General features: G+C 37.2%; 1 protein-coding gene across 8 annotated transcripts in view; it reads left to right on the top strand.

Moving 5' to 3' along the window:
• Positions 1–17,914, top strand: part of PCBP3 (poly(rC) binding protein 3) — a 50,012-nt gene that overhangs the window by 12,195 nt on the left and 19,903 nt on the right. For 4 of the 8 annotated variants that reach the window (XM_032214046.1, XM_032214044.1, XM_032214045.1 and 1 more), the window contains exons 6-8: positions 467–595; positions 2,943–3,017; positions 12,892–12,933. In XM_032214046.1, the coding sequence (XP_032069937.1) occupies positions 467–595; positions 2,943–3,017; positions 12,892–12,933 (246 nt within the window). Of the gene's footprint in view, positions 1–466; positions 596–2,942; positions 3,087–12,891; positions 12,934–17,914 lie in introns of all 8 variants that reach the window. The other 4 variants (XM_032214042.1, XM_032214041.1, XM_032214040.1 and 1 more) reach the window with 2 other exon arrangements.

Below are 17,914 nucleotides of genomic sequence, written 5' to 3'. Positions count from 1 at the left end.
AATCTGAGAGTGGCTAATCTGACCACATTATTACTAATCCATTAAAATCTGCCCTGGGTATCAGTCAATTTATAGGCTGAATTCAAAGGCCTGGATGGTTCTCTAAAGCCATCCAAAGGGCATTGGACTAGGCTCCTGAAGTAGGATAGTATCTTACCCTCTCAATTCATTACCCAAGGCTTTCATTGAGCTGCCTCCATGCCCAGGTCACTGAAACAAGAAGGCATGGTGGGCTTGTTGAATACCATCCTGAGAGAGGCTCACTTGATGCCTACATTCATATCTTTTTAATGCCAAATTTTTCACTGAGTTTTATTTTTTATTTTACTCATGCGCTGTTCCTACTCTGATCATTTTGGTTCTTATGGATTCACACACACACGTGCACACACACGCACACACACATACACACACGGATGTTTAAGTGCCTGTTCAGAAAAAAAATAAGCTTTTTTCCTTTCTTCAGTCCACAGGTGCTCAGGTTCAGGTGGCAGGGGATATGCTGCCCAACTCTACAGAAAGGGCAGTGACCATCTCAGGGACCCCCGATGCAATTATCCAATGCGTCAAACAGATCTGTGTGGTGATGCTGGAGGTACAGTCTGTAACAGGGGTAAAGTATAAAGGAACATAAGTAAATAACTGAAAATGGATTGTTATTAGTCCTTGCCTACTCAGGCATTCAATCAATCTGTGGTTCAAAACAGCTCTGGGTGACTACACGAGAAAGTAATTCTATGAGGATTTGGGGTAAAATAGTAGTTCAGGGAGACAAGAGTATGCAGGCATGCAATGCCTACTAGGCCATTTGGTTTATATTGTCATTAAATATACTTTAGTTATAAAAGATGCAGTGAGATACATTTTTGCAGATTTAATATGAAACAATTATATTGTTCAGCAATCCAACAAAACAGGAATGAAAAGAGGAGTGCATTAATAATATCATTTCTATTTTTCTAATTCATTAATTTCCTGCTATGATTTGTATTCTTCAGTTGTCAAGAATATTTCTAACATAAGACTAATACATGGTTTCTATTTTTCTCCATCCTCTGCTTTCAGATGAAAGCTCTCTTGATTTTAGAGCACTTTTATCCAAAAATAAAATAAAGCATTAACACCATTAGGTGATGTGCTGTGGAACTACCATTAAAATGTGTATGCTAGCAAATGAAAATCTGGAAACAAGAATGTGCATTGATAATATTGTATTAGGTGGGAATTCGATTCATGCTTATGAAAAAATGTTGAAGAAATCAGTGCAAGAGCAGATTCCTGGTAGCTGAAGTTAATGAGTGATTCTAGCTACAATAATAGCAGGGTGTTTAAACCTCGCTAAAATAAAAAGGGGCTTTCCAAATGTATCTAAAAAAGCAAGTGCTTTATCTGTTTTTATTGCAAATTTTCAAGATAACATTTCATGAATATTTCAGCTAAGACACTACCTAGACCCATCTACAGCATGTTAATTTTTTCATGTAATTAAATAACCTTTCTATGTATAACTTCATTGTGCTCCATTGGCTCCAGGCCAGGGTTCATTATTTCCAGAATTCTGTTTTACATTTTCCTTCATGAATTTCACTGTCTTGAACTTCACTGGTAAAATTAATTGTTGCTACACTTAATTAAGAGCCAAGGTGGCACAGTGGTTAGAGTGCAGTGCTACAAGCTACTTCAGCTGACTGCTAGCTGCAGTTTGGCAGTTCAAATCTCAACAGCTCAGCATTCCATCCTTCCGAAGTGGGTAAAATGAGGACCCAGATTGTTGGGGGCAATATGCTGACTCTGTAAACTGCTTAGAGAGGGCTGTAAAAGCACTATGAAGCAGTATATAGGTCTAAGAGCTATTGCTACACTTGATATTATTTTCTGTTCCTGCTAGATATGTCTTTTCTGTTCCTGCTAGTTATGTCTCCTTGGAATATCCAAATATTGTGACTTGTGATGCTTCATTTATGCAGCATCAGAAATGACATTCATTCTAAATATTAAAGGAGAATTGAAAAATCAAATTATAACAATTGCATATGCAAGTTTTGAAAGAAAGTAAAAATTCTTCAGATTAATATGCAATACATGAGAATAAAAATAAGGTCCACACAGTTAGATTCGACTGCTATGTGGAGGAGCAAATGTTAATCCAAATATAAGTAACTTTAGCACAGGGATGTGCAATTGTTTCTTGGGCCATATTTGACTTTTGAGTAGTAGCTAAGGGCAGCAGTGCCCCCAAAAGTAGCAAATAAAGCCAGCATTAAAACTTAATTTGATTTTATTTCTAGTTAAATGTCATTAAATACACTTACTTTAGTTACTTTCCAATCATACATTTAGTAATTTTCTTCTCCCTTATTTAAAAATTAGAATTGGGTAATAATTTATGAAAGTCTCAGGAAGCCATATTCACGCCTTTTGGCTAAACAGTTCATACCAGATTGGTGGCTCTTTGGAAAAAAATGAAGTGGGTGAGTGAGCTATATTACTAAACTATTTGCAACAGTTTTTGAAATGTATCTTGTGATTGTACAAAAATACTTCAATAAAAAGGAGCAGCTTCCTGGCAGCAGAAAAAATAGAAGACATAATTTGGTCTAAAGGCTCAGAGAAAGTTCTTGGAAGTGGTCTTCAGAGGGCTGGAAACCTTGCAATCTCACAATCCCTCTGCTGCTGTCTTAAGCAGATCATTGATGGAAAGGAGAGCCTTTAATTTGTGCCCAGCAATCCCAAGGCAAGTGAACACCTGGCCACGATTAATGGTCCACTAAATGATTCTAGTTTCTGGTCTGGTAACAAAACTTTGCAAAGTTAACTTTATCAGTTCATATTCAGTATGGTTTTATTTGTACATGTTTGGTTGCCCTCTAACACTCTTTTTGCTATTGTTTTAGGAAATGTGGTCTAATGTTCTCTCTCCCTCTCCTTGTCCCTTTTCCTAGTCCCCACCGAAAGGTGCCACCATCCCCTATCGCCCAAAGCCTGCCTCCACCCCTGTCATTTTTGCAGGTGGTCAGGTAAGAGCCGACCCACTTGCAGCCTCCACTGCCAACCTCAGCCTTTTACTGCAGCACCAGCCGCTGCCTGTTAGTGCACTCAGGTTTTGTTGCCTTTTCACTTGCATGGTGTCATCCCATTCACGTTACACCAGGACAAGTGGACTCAAAGCTCTTTGTTTGCAAAATACTGGGGGTAGCAACTGAATAAGCAGTATGAATACCATCTGGTACAACAAAAGGAAACAGGGATCTAGATCGCACAAGACAGACTCTCCTCAGTCTTCGCTTAAATCACAAGACAATAAATGTTACCAACAAGAACAATAGATATATGTGAGCTGATTCTACATAAATTCATTACTCATAAATATAGTTGGGAGTTGGCTGACCTCACAGAAAGGCAAGAATATTTTCTAAAATAACATTCAGATTGAATTCAGAGATCCCAATACATAGCAAATGGTTGTTCTGTCAACTTTTTTCTAAGAAAAGAATTGGGGCAAAATATCCATCAAATCATGTCACATGTTTATCTATTTACACTATGGCCTTTACACAGTATTTTAGTGAGATGCTAGCAAATAGAAGGAAAGTAATTCCTGTTTATCTTGTCCTAAAAAAATTTAAGCTTATGTTTATTTTTACATTCAGTATTACATAATTTATTTACTTCTCAGTGCTCATGAAGCTCATCTTCATGGAATCAGAGAACATAAGATTTGGAAGAGATCTTGGAAGTCATTTACTGAAGTCCAAACCTCCAATTCAGGAATCCACCACTAAATTGATGGTTATGCAGCTTCTGTTCAAAGATCTCCAGTAAAGTAAGACCATCATCTAACAAATCAGTCACTTTCATTGTTGAAGATTAGAAAATTCTTCCTACTGTCCAATCTTGCCATTTCAATCTATTATTTCTGAATCTGCCCTCTCTTCCCCAAAAAATGTCAACCCTTTCAATATCATGTCTTCCTGCAGTTTTCTCTTCTGCAAGCTCAACATACCAGTGCCTCCAACTGTTCCTTACTTCCAGGTCCTCAGTTACCTCTGTTGTTCTCCTCAACATATGCTCAGGTTTGCCCATTTCTTTTCTGAAATGAAGTGACCTGAACTGGATGCAGTATTCTAGATGCTATGTAATTATCAGAGAATAGAGAGGAACAATGATTTCTCTTGATTTAGATGCTACTTCTGCTGATGCAGTCAAGGACTGTATTGACAATTTTGGCATCACATTGTTTTATGTCATGTGCCAACACAATCAGTTTCTTTTAGTCATACTGCTATCCAATATAGTTCCTTTATCCTATACTTGTGCCTTCAATTTGCATTTATCCTTGTTGAAATTCATTTTACTGGTTTCTCCTCACTCTTCCTGCCTGTCAAAGATCTTTGACCCTAATCCTAAGGTAGCCCTTCTATATTTGTATCATTTTGTAACTTGTCATCCATGTCATTTATAAATATTTATTAATTTGTTTGTATCCAGCTTTTATTTTTTTACAAACAACTCAAGGCGTTGAATATATCCAACACATCTTCCTCTCCCTATTTTGCCCCCAACTATCATTTGAGGTGAGGTGAGCAGAGACATAGAGACTGTCCCAAGGTCACCCAGCTGGCTTTCATGGATAAGGTGGAACCTGAACTCATGGTCTCCTGCTTTCTAGATTGGTGCCTTCACCAATAGACCAAACTGGATCTCAAGTACATTGAACAGAATTGAGTCCTGCAGTTTACCATTACCATTTGACATTAATTTTCAAATTGATGGGAAATCACAAATATACAGTTGTTGAGTACAATTATCCAACCAGTTCTGTAATCTATTAATGGCAACATAGTCTAGCCCTCATTTTGCCATCTTCTCTTCTACAATTTCATGGGAGACTTTGTTAAATGTTTGCTGAAGTCAAGATACATTACATGCAGCATATCCCCATGATCAACTAAATGGTCAGTAAAAAAGAAATCAGGTTTTTGAACCTCATAATATTTGATAGGTATCTGCTAGCCTTCCAAGCACTTCATTCTTTCCTAAATGCTCACAAAATGCTTAATAATCTATTCCAGAATTTTCAGTATCAAGATGTCTAACCTGTAATTCCTCAGGTCCTCCTTTTTCCTTCCTCCAGTTCTCTAACGATGTGCCTGTCCTCCATATTTCTATTTTAACACAACAGAATTACATTGAGTCAGCCTTGCACTGAGTTGCAATTTAAACTTGATTTCTTTCTGCAAATATTAACTACTTGCTGATACTTCTTGGAAATTACAACACCCTTTTTGTTTTATCCCAGATTTTATCTTCAACATTTAGCTTAGTCAAAATTATCCAATGCACCCACAACAGTTTTCTAAACCCATTTTTCCCCTCAATGGAATGATGTGTTATTGTATTTCCAGTGCCAGTCCTCCTTTATTTCCTTTGACCTAAGGATTTCTGTCAACGCAATCAGATTTAGTTAATCTATTTCTCTCAGCTTGTTGAAATTAACTTTGTAGTGTACATTTATGATTATGCTTCAATCTATTTCTGGAACACTTGAACTGCAAGATTATATCAACATTCTATCTAAGGTTCTCCTTGTTTTGCACCTTCAATGGCTATTCCCTACTTCAACACTGTTCCCTGTTCATTAGGATCATCAGTTCTCTTGTTTCTTCTTCAATTTTCTTGACAATGAAGCAGTCAGAAAGACCATAGAGGAATTTTGGAAACTGAAGTTTTGCCTGAAATGGTTTTACAACACATGTCCAGGTAGTTAACGTCTCCTGTTATTAGCATTTCTTCTAAAATTTATCACTGTAAATTATACATCTTTTTTTTTCACTGCTTAACTTTTGTGTTAACTTCAGAAAAACATCCCAAGTGCACTAGGGTCTATTTGAAATACTTGCATCACCCTGTCTTGATTGTTAGCTAATTTAAACAATAACATTTATCTGGATGAATCTTGATTTTCCACATAACAAATAATTGTACATTCTCATTTAATTAAATAAAATGTTCTGATGGTTCAAGTGGCCAAATAAGATTAGTGCTTGAAAACAGGAAATATAATATTTTAAAACAAAGTGAATAATATGGTTGAATCACTAACAGACATACAATCTGAAATACATCCACAGCTAACATACAACAGAGCCTCTGGCTGCATTGAGCAAGGAACACATAATATTGGGATTTTCTTCTCTGAAATGCTGCTTTAATGATGGTGTGGGGCAAGTTGGATTTGGTAGCAATATGGAAGAAGAGGTCCATCTCACCAAAATTGTACCTATCTATTTTCCTTTGCAACTGACAGAGACTTGGGTGAGCCAGATTGTTAAATAGTAAATTATTTGACAACACACACACTCTCATTTTTTTCTCAATCTAAATCATATTCTTTTCCTCAGTAATTGACCATTCCTAGCTTACTTAAAAATTTAATACCTTGGCAGTCCCTCTGTTACAATTATATACTAAAAAGAAATAATTAAAGTTCAATTTTGAAGAACAAAAATGCTATAATGGCCCAACCAACTGTAATTGGAAATATTTGTCCAGGGTAGCCTTTTCTCTTAACTCTGAATCTGATGAAAGAGCTTTGGGTCCAGCTTTTGCTTCTCAAAAGGGAGAGTAAAACAGAAGGAACTGTTATAATAAATGAAGTATAAGTCCCTTAAGTAGAAGTGCCTCAAGAGAAGGAAACAATTAGGGATCTCCATCACTTAATACTTTATGTTATGGGCTCATTTAGTTGACTAAAGCAAAGGAGGAAGTGCAGAAACATCAACTTTCCTTCCTCCTGCAACAGCAGCAAGGCAGTAATAAATATTCAATATACAATGGAGTAATAACAAAACTGCTACCATTTAAATATAAGAGATTCATATGACATTTTCATACATTGGTATTTGTTGGATCTTAATCTTAAAGTCAGAATCCAACAAGCTATGAAAACACAGCATGAGCCAAATCCAATTCAGCAGCCAGCAAGATATATCTTGCAGGAAGGACAATTATTACTCTTTAATCTAGGCCAGTGATTAAACTTCAACTCCCAGAATTCTCCAGCCAGCTCTGCTGGTCCACAAGTCTTAAAGTTGCCAAGTTTGGGAACCACTGATCTAGGCCAACACTCTTTGGAATTAGTTTCACACATCTAATAGAGAAATGGCATAGCTAGGGTTTCACAAAACAACTGACATACCGAGCAGAGCTGGCTGGAGAATTCTGGGAGTTAAAGTCCACAAGTCTTAAAGTTGCCAAGTTTGGGAACCACTGATCTAGGCCAACACTCTTTGGAATTAGTTTCACACATCTAATAGAGAAATGCCATAGCTAGGGTTTCACAAAACAACTGACATACTGAGCCATTCTAACAGTCATCAGAATTGATTATTATAGGCTCAAACACAGAAGTCAACCAATTGATAGGTCATTTTCCTTCAGGTAGCAAATTATTTCAGGGTTTGAGGGGAAAAAAACATTTGACTGTCTGCATTGGAAGAGAAAATGAGACCTCCACTCACTTTACAAGTAGCCAGTATATATGCTTTGGTGCTGGATGGAAAAGATGCCAAAAATGAATCATTCTTCTAATAAAAAATACAGTAACACAAAAATAAAAGTGCAAATCTTCATCCATATGTCATAACCCGTGTGAAAGATACTTGCTTCTTTTATCTAAATTTACTTTATTTATAAATAAATAGCCCTATCTTATATAACCCAAAGGTTGAATATGTTGAAATGGAAATGGAGAATTACTTTGCTTAATTGCAAGGTGAAACATTTTTCTATATTATATGGCTGAATTCTTTTTCCTATTTAATTGATGTCAGTGTCTTCTAACAGGGAACTGATAAAATATAAGTATTAAAACAAAAGTGAAATGAAAAAACTAACAAGTGCATTGAAAGAAAATCCCTCCATCTCATCCCAAGCACTAATCACTTTGCTGCAGTTACAGTATTGAACCTTAAGTTAAGGAACCTAGTTGGTTTGATTTTGAAATTCAACGAAATTTTTCATTCATTTTCCTTTGCTGTTCTTACTCTCCCTTTATGTGTGATTGTTCATCTTTCTAGCCTATTTAAATGGAACTGTATTTAAATCACTTATGAAAAATGATTTCCTTTAGCACATTTACTGTTGCTTATAATGGGTTCTTTATTTCAATTTTTCAATAAAGAGAAAGTTGTTTTATAGTCTGCCAACTTTTTATTTATAAATCCCCAAAAGAGAAGAAGCTAAAAGAGAAAAATGTCTGTTCCTCAATGGAAAGAATTAATAAGAATTAGAAGCTTAGGGGTTTTGTGACTGTGGTTGTGTTTTTTACTGTATTCTATTACCTTACATACATCAGTGATTCTCTCTTTTTCACAAAAAGGATCAGAAGTGTGTAAAACAAGCTTAAAGGAAATGTGCTAGTACAGTACCACATTTTTATCAACCAAACAATAGAAGGCATATTGTTATTTACTGGGCAATATGTTTAAGATCTTAGACTTGGGTAGAATCTAGCCCTACAAATTGGACCACAGCTGCAATCTAAGCCAATCTAAGCATCTTGCAATAAGAAATCTCACAGCAGGTTCTTTTTTATGAGGTCATAGATTACAGTATTATTATTATGTTGTACTTGTTGTTGTTTATCAAATACTTGTCTTTGAGTTTCAGAAACAGAATATTTGACTGTAGATCTTTTTAGAGCTGGGAAATCCTAAATAAGGAAAATACAAAATTAGGTACTGGAAATTCTATTTAGTTCAGCCATAAACTCTTGGGAAATAAAATGTTTTTCTGCCAGACGTCCTCATTCTTTACAATGGAAGTATTCATACCTATACATTGATTGCCATTATAGCCTTTTTGTGAAGAGGTAATAATAATGAGAAAATAATAATCTAACTATTGAAAAAGATACTTCAGGAAAACACTCAACCCTATAGTTATTGGCACAATAGACAATATAACAGATTAAACACATCTTTACAATAGCTGAATAATTTGTCTATATCAAATATGGATTAACAAACTACCTCACTGGGCACATTAGGAAGTTACTTGGAAAAGGCATAGGATCCTCAATGAGATTCAAATTTCCAAAGAGCAACAAGAAAATAAGTGATTTTTTGTTCGTTGTTCTCTGCATTGTGTTATTCCTTGATGAAATAATAACAATGAAATGATTTTGTCAATGCTGATTGTGTTTAAGTGTTGCTCCAGATGATAATTATATTATATATTATGTAATTATATTTTATAATTATAAAGTATGTATTTATGTTATTAATCAAATTTATGGGGCTGCCCATCTCACAAAATTAATCTGAAAGGTGTAAAACAAATCAGTAAAAATGGTAAATGAATGACAATCATTAGTTAAAACTATTATATAATATTATTAAACAGAATTAGTAATTATAGAAGAAGATCTAAAAGAGGTAAAGAGAATAATACATGGTTGGATGTAAATAATAAAGAAGTCACATCCTGGGTCTCAAGTCTACTGGGTCACCGGGACCTAATGGATTACATTCCAGAGTTTTGAAGAAACTGGCAGATGTGATTTTGGAACCATTGAACCATATATTTCAAAGTTTTGGTAGCACTGGGGAACTACCAGAAGATTAGAAAAGAGCTGATAAAGAAAAAGTATGGCCTACATCATTATCTGAGAAGATATCTACATGGAGGGAAGTAAGCAGTATGGTATCCCAAGGTTCCTTTTTAAGCCCATTGCTCTTTAATATCTTCATAAACAATTTAGAAGCGGGAATAGAAGGGAGACGCATCAAGTTTGCAGATGACACTAAACTAGCAGGAATAGTGAACACCCCAAAAGATAGGCTCAAGATCTTGAGCACTGGACCCTATCTAAAAAATTGAAATTCAATATATAGAAAAGTAAGGTTTTCACTCAAGCAAGGAAAACCAAATGTACAGTTACATATTAGGTGAAACTTGGCTCAATAGCAGTAACTGTGAGAGGGATTTTGAAGTCTTAGTGGTCAATCACTTAAAAGAGGTGTGGTGGCACAGTGATGAACATGCAGTATTGCAAGCAAACTCTGATGATTGCCAGCACTTTGATCCTGGCTGGCTCAAGGTTGACTCAGCCATCCATCCTTTGGTAGATCATTAAAATGAGGACCCAGGTGGGGGAAATTTGCAGACTATGTAAAACACTTAGAGAGGTCTATAAAGCACTATGAAGTGGTATATAAGTCTAAGTGCTATTACTATTGTTAAATATGAGCCAGCAGTGTGTGGCAGCAGCCAAAAAAAGCCAATGCTAGGTTGCATTAACAGAGGGATCGAATCAAGATCTCATGAAATATTAGTACCATTTTATGAAGCCTTAGGAAGACCACATGTAGAATACTGCTTCCAGTTTTGGTCATCATATTATAAAAAAGATGTTGAAACTGGGGAAAGAATGCAGAAAACAGCAACAAAGATGATTAGCGGGCTGGAGATTAAACATGAAGAACATTTGCAGGAATTGAGTATGTCTAGTCTACTGAAAAGAGGGACAAGGGATAATATGATAGCAATGTTCCAAGATTTCAGGGGCTACTGCAAAGAAGAGGGGGTCAACCTATTTTCCAAAGCACAGGAAGGCAAGACAAGATACAATGAATAGAAACTAATTAAAGAGAGAAGCAACTTTCAACTAAGGAGAAATTTCTTGACAGTGAAAACAAATAACCAGTGGAACAGCTTGCCTTCAGAAGTTGTGGATGCTCCATCACTAGAAACTTTTAAGAAGAGACTGAACAGCCACTTTTCTGGAATGGTGTATGTTTAGACTAGAAAAGCTGTAACATCCCTTCCAACTCTGTTATTCTATTCTGTTCAATGTCACCATTCAACAATGGAGCTTAAAATATGGTACCAGTATTTGCAATCTAACTGATGCCACAGCATTGTTGTTTGCTTAAAATTGGGAAAGGGATTATACTAAAGAGCAGAACTGAAGAGAATATACAGGCCTTGAGGGATCTTTGGAAGCTTAGGAGTAATGATGCCAACCTTATATCTGGGGCGAGAAGATGCTACAATACGGGTGCCACAGCAGAAAAGGCCTGCTATCTAGGACCCATCAAATGTAGCATTCTAGATGATCACTGACATATCTGTCATAACATATATAAAATCATATAATTATATGAAATTATATAATATTATAAGTTTGGTTGCCAATCTGGGGTAAAATTCTGTCTGGTGGTCAGCCATATAATGTTATATAATAACCAACCTGAGAATCACTTGGGCATTATTGGCATTGACAAAATCATTCAATTGCAAAGGGCATTACTTAGAACACTTGACACATTCTGTAATAATATCTTTAATACCATCAAACAACTGCTTATCCCACATCATTGGGAAGGATTTGCCAAATTCAGTCTAAATATTTGGCTAAATGCATGGCCAACTATAATAATATCTAAATATGGAGAGGGAGTTCTTGTCCACAATATATCTTGTCAGATGTCAGATCTTACTGTTTGCCAGGCTTACCAACAACAATGTTGCAATGGATGGGCATTACAAAGCAATCATTGTTTACACTCACAACTGAATGCCTATTGCCAGTCACTGCAATTTTGCAATGTATGAAATGATGGTTGCCCAAGGCTTGCACAATTGAATCCAGTCAAGCAGCTCTCTTAGAAAGAATGGAAGATGTGCACACAAAACAAGTGTGCAGTCCCCCTTAACTAGCTCTGATGGTCTTTCCCTGAAGTCCTTATTGCAAGGTTGATCAAAATTGTTATTTTTAGCTGCAAAATCCAGAAGGAAATACTGATCTGTTCCTGTCCTTTGACTAAGACAAATGCCACCCAACAACTATTTCTATAAGCAGTCCAAAGCTTAATTGAGACAAATATTTATTCTGGGTAGAAGTTAGAGTGGAGAATTGGATTGGGGACACGGTGTTTCAGAAAGGACTTTTGTTTACATCTGAATATGGCATAAATATGGCAGAGTCTGTGCCAAAGACCCTCTCCCTCTTCCTCAATGGAGTTGTAAAACAAGTTAAAGTTGAATTAAGAGGGAAATTAAGGTCAATACTTAATTGCATGAAAAGAAAGTAGATATTCTTGTGAGCCTGGTTTGCAAAAGTTTCAACTTGGCCTGTATGGGAACAAACATGTTTTTGAAAAAAGAATGCCCAGTAACTCAGCTCCCCTTGCTATGCAAGAGTTATGTTGAGCCATTTCCCAGGTACCAGCCCAAGATCTCTATTAAGCTGCCAGGTACTTAGGTGAGGTCATTTCACAGATTGTAACTGAGAGGACTGGTAAGGTTATAACTACTTACTCCTTTTCACTCATACAAGGACCACTCTTGATGGAAACTCTTTAATCTATTTAGAGAAATTATTCAAACATTTTCTCCCTCCAAAACTGGCTCTGGAAAATTAACTGAAAGGACTGCATGAAAGGGGGGAGGGGGATAAACCTCAGGCTACCCAATAAAGAGGGGAGGGTGGCTGTGTAATTGGCATTTGGAAGCACTATCTGGTCACAGTGAAGTTTCTGGCTCCACTGTTGGTTGGTAAGTCCTCCATGAGTTTCACTTTCCTATGTGCCCAAGTAGACCAGAGGCAAAAGCTTAGGAAGTTAATTACTGCCAGCATTAGAAAGTGCTTCATTGGGTAGATATATTTTAAAGGGTTCAGTTAAATTCCAGTTTATTATATACTATAGGCCTACGCCCACTTTATAATATGGTGTTATAACAATGTCCCTGATTTGATAGATAGACCCAAATATTGCAGACTATGGAAGATCCTAACATGTTGGTTAGTGTTACATGTCTAGCATGAAGTGAAGCCTATAGCAACTGGTCACTGTGTCAGTGTCTTATACTGCTTTTTTTTTTCAGGCCTATACAATTCAAGGACAATATGCAATTCCACATCCAGATGTGAGTTTCTCTTTATTATTCGTAAATGTATTTTATGTTACCTGCATGCTTTGTCAAATGAGTAATATTAATATTAATATTTAATATTAATATGCTTTTTTCAAAATAATTGGCCATGTGTAGTATTGGTAATAATTAGGACCCAATCATATTTCTATTGAGGACTTGGCCTGTTGTTAAATTATCAAAAAAAAATTCTGTGCTATCCCTTTGCTAACTTTTTTGGTCCCTGATATTAGTCATTAAAGAGCCTTTCCTTTTATTTTTTCTGCCATAACGCTGATGTAACATAAACAACCTGAGTTTATGCGTCTTCTTACTTTATGATGTGGTTATACCCAGAATCCTTGCTATTTTCCTCAGTCATTGCTAATTTATTTAATTTATATTCAACCTTTTGCCAAGAACTCAAGACACACTATATTTCCTTAGTTATAATGAAAAAGGAGAGTAAATTTCTGCTGATGCTGAATCGTTTATTTTTAGAATTTTGGGGAGGGGAAAACAGTTGGTTATTGTTCTCTAGTTATCATTCCAGACCAGAATTGGGCACCATTATTTGCTTTACATCTTTAACAAAAACATTTTTCTTAATAGCAATAGCGATAAGACTTATATACTGCTTTACAGTGCTTTACAGCACTCTCTAAGCCATTTACAGAGTCAGCATATTGCCCCCAACAATCTAGGTCCTCATTTTACTGACCTCAGGATGGAAGGATGAGTCATCCTTAAGCTGGCCAGGATTGAAGGAATCAAACTCCTGGCAATGTGAGCAGAGTTAGCCTGCAATACTGCATTCTAATCACTGTGCCACCATAGGGCTTACTTTATGTTCCTTCCTTTCTTAAAACAAAACAAAACAAAACATATAACAACTGAAACATTTGCGAAATTGCTTTTCCTAAATGAGTTTAGTTCCGTTATCTCTTTCAGCTGCAAAATGAAGATTACGAGTGAGTTTTATTTCTATGCTGCCAAAGGATGCTCACACTGAATTTTATACAGGGAGAAAAAAAATTGAAGCTTCATTTTTATATATTTTCAATGTTTAGGCTTTATGTTTGCTTGCTTGCTTATGTATTTATGGATGAGAGAAAATGTATAGCCTAAATATTGAGAATGTGAAATTAATTACTGTTCTCTGATCAGAAATATGTCTTAGGAGAAATGTAATAAAATGTAGTTATAAATAACAATTGCTTAGAAAATGTCTGTCTGATCAACTGCCTATAATAATGAACATAATAGGATAAATATACAATACATAAAAATATGGAAGAAATATGGAAACATGTTCAAACAAACTTAATCCTACTTCTCATGCAGGGACTTTCAACATGCAGAGATGGGAAATTGATATGGAAATGAAAGTGCTAGTTGAGGACTCCTTGGTGCTCTCTGAGCTTGGTTGTTTTCTTGCAAACATTTCATTATCCAAACTATTGTAGGTAACATTATCAGTGCTGATTACACACTAGCACTGATGAGGTTACCTAGTTTGGGTAATGAAACACCTGCAAGAAAACAGCTAAGTTTCAGAGAGCATCAAGGACCCCTCATTTCAACCATGAGTTACAAATATTTTCCTTTAAAGTGTTAGTTATCCTTATATCTCTCTGCTGGTGTTACACAGTAGTATAGTTGCCCATAATGAAGAACTTTGCACAAGGGCTTCAGGGTGATACAGAACACTGAATGATATGAGATTAAAACCTCAAAGTTAATCACATAAGCAATCAATATACTATATGTCCCGGGTATCAAACTTGTGATGTCACGTTGTCATGTGACATATTGTGACTTTTACCCACTCTGCTAAACTGGGGGTGGGCATGGCCAGTGAGTGACACATCTGGCCCGCGGCCCATGAGTTTGACTGCTATATGTCAAGCAGCTATGACTCAAGGTCCCTCTTCTTCAGAAAAAGAGCCTACTGATCATTATTTACAAAGGAGGCAGGTAATCCAGTCTCTCTCTCCTCTAGTTTAATAAAATCCCACAAGTTCATGCATATTATAAAAATGAGAAAATACCGTGGTCCAAGCGTGTTTGTGGCAGCAGATGAAAAAGAAAACACATAGCTATAGGAAAAAAAATAATTACATTTTAATAATTTGTCCTCAGCTGGTTCAGTCCCAAACCAAATGAGAGCAATGAACTGGAGTGGAATAGTAAAGAGCAGATCAGCCCATGGAAATCAATGGCATTATTTCTCAAATAAGAAATGTTATCACATCTTACAAAGCACATCCTTAACCAGAGAGAGCAACACAGAACACTTTCTAAATGCAAGAAATCTCATCAGTTTAGAAAAACTTCAACTGCTAGAGTAAGATTTCATTGATCGTATGTTTCAGTTTAGATTGTAATCAGTGAAAACAGCACAATTCTCTTTCTGCAGATTTAGAGCTTTTTGTTGTCTGATTTAACTGTTTATGCATAAATACAAAACGTCGGTATTGGACAGCTTGAAAGGGGGCTTGACTTTTTTTATAAACACAATTATCCAATTCAAATTTTAGAATATGCAATTCATTGAAATTCTGTTATCTTAACCCCTGCAGTATTTCAGTACAACCCAGTTTCTGGTTCTTTTAAAAAATGTGCAGAATTCCAGGATTCTTAACTGAGATTTCATCAGAACAGAGCTGGAAGGGACCTTGTTGGTTTTCTAGTCCACCCCCTGCTCAAGCAGGAGATCCAGTGGTGGGTTTCAAATTTTTTTAGAACCTATTCTGTAAGTGTGGCCTGTTTTGTGGGAGTGGCTCAGTGGTCATGTGACCAGGTGGGAGTGGCTTGGCAGTTGTGTGACCGGGTGGGTATGGCCAACTTGGAAAATATGGTAAAACTCACTTATCAACGCTCTTGCTTAGCAACCAAAATGTTGGGCTCAATTGTGATCGTAAGGTCTCTCTCTCTCTCTCTCTTTCTTCCTTTCTTACTTGTGTTTCTTCCTCTGTCTTTCTTTCCACCCTTCCTTCCTTCTTCCTTTTTTCTTTCTTGTGTCTCTCTTTCCCACTTTCTTTCTTTCTCTCTTTATCCTTCTTCCTCTTTCTCTTTCTTTCTCTTTCTTCCCTCCTCATTCTCACACACACATCCCTTCCAGTTGGTGAAAAATTCTGTTTTGCCAACTGGGAGGCTAGCAAAGAAGCCACACTGTCCATTTAAAACTAACCCTATCACTCTATGCACATTTAACTGGAGTTAGTGGGTTGGGGGTGATTTTCATGGAGGCAGAAGGGGGACTCAGCACTTGGCACCGAAGACTTCATTCCTGAGACGCTCCCGCCTTCCTACCTACAGCCGTAAGCATTGAAAGCCTGAAAACACCACCCCCGCATTTTCATAAGGGCAAGCAGGTTCATGAATTACATTGGGGAATCAGGCCAATGGGCAGCGATGACTGGAAAGGGAGTGCGTGCTGCGTGGGCTTCTTCCAACAGCTGAGTCCTCCCCTACTGTTCCTTCTTCGGCTGTTGGAAGAAGCCCATTCGGCACGCGCTCCCTTCTCTTTGACAGTTGCCTGATTTCAAATTGGTGGGGGGAGAAATCCATGTGTTTTTCCTTCCTCTCTAATGCATGGATTTCTCCCCCCCCCAAAATTGTAAACCAAGGAGCTGTCAAAGAAAAGGGAGTGCATGCCACATGGGCTTCTCTCAACCGCTGAATCCTCCGCTCCGGCAAAGGAAGTGGGTGGGTGGGGCAAGCCTGGAGCAGACAGGTGGGATTTGAATTGAATTAGCAGCCCATACTTCACAAACCAGCAACGTTTACACTGATACAAATCTTTCAAGTAGCTAAAGCTTTTCTAACTTTGTTGCACACTGCCCAGTCATTTGATTGTGAAATGGAAAGCTAAATAAATATGATGAATAAATCAATAAAACCAGAAATCTGAAACAATTTATTTTAAATGAATAATTATTTGGGAAAATGAATAATTATTTATTTATTTCCTCATTTTCCTTATATAAAAATTTACTGAGAGAAGTATCATTCACGAAAGAGACATTGACTGGTTTGATTGGTTTGAAGTAGAGCTATTGTGTTCTGATTAGTTCATTGAGTTTTATATTGTGGTCTATTCATGTAAAATAAAGCTGGTGTTCCATAATAGAGCCTCTGAATGTATTCTGAACTCAGTATATTTCAGTTCTGAATTCACTCCATTTCAGTAAAGCCTATTTTAGTTTGGCATCCGTGAAATCTTTCTGAATCGACCAAATTGAGTTCAGTGCATCTGACTAACCGAAGCATGTGTAAATACAACAGGGATGTGCAGTCCGGGGAGGCAGGGGAGGCAGGGCCTCACCAGTGTCATGAGGAAAAGAAAAGAAAAATTAAAAGGAAAAAGGCTAAGGTAGTTGCTGCCAAAGTTACAGTGGATGACTCTGTTTAGTACAAACTGCAGGGGGAGGCGAGAGAACTACGTGCCTCCTTTGCATAAGGAATTTTTCGCCTTTTAACCCTTGCTCAGAGTTAAGCAAGGGTTAAAAGGCGAAAAATTCCTTATGCAAAGGAGGCACATGGTTCTCTGCCTCCTGGTCTGGGAGCAGCAACTCTTGCCTAAGTTGCCTTTTTCTTTTTACATTTTCATCATGGTGGACAAGAGGAGAGTTGAAATGATCCTCTGACACATCTGGAAAAGATATGTGGGTCCGAGGGAGGGGGCAGGGGGAGGAATTCAAAATTATTTGTAAGTAATTGTAATTTGTTTTATTGTAAGTAATTTGTGTATGTGTGTGTGTGTGTGTGTTTTACCCGCCTGTACTGGCGCGCAGGCTGGCACTTTTTTATTTTTCCGAGCTCCTCCTTGGCAGGCATGCCGGAGTTCTCCAAACAGCCCCGGGAGGAAACGGGCCAGCCCCACTTCCCTCCCCGGACTTTCCGGGAGTGGAGAACCCACATTACGCTCCCCCTTCCAAGCCCCGAGTGGCCAGCCTCGGCTCCCACCGCTTTCTCCCAGAGCTCCAGCAGG

This window comes from Thamnophis elegans, chromosome 3, assembly GCF_009769535.1.
Source record: "Thamnophis elegans isolate rThaEle1 chromosome 3, rThaEle1.pri, whole genome shotgun sequence".
NCBI classification, from domain to species: Eukaryota; Metazoa; Chordata; class Lepidosauria; order Squamata; family Colubridae; genus Thamnophis; species Thamnophis elegans.
The sequence above is the reverse complement of the archived record's forward strand: the minus strand, read 5'-3'. Positions and strand labels throughout refer to the sequence as shown.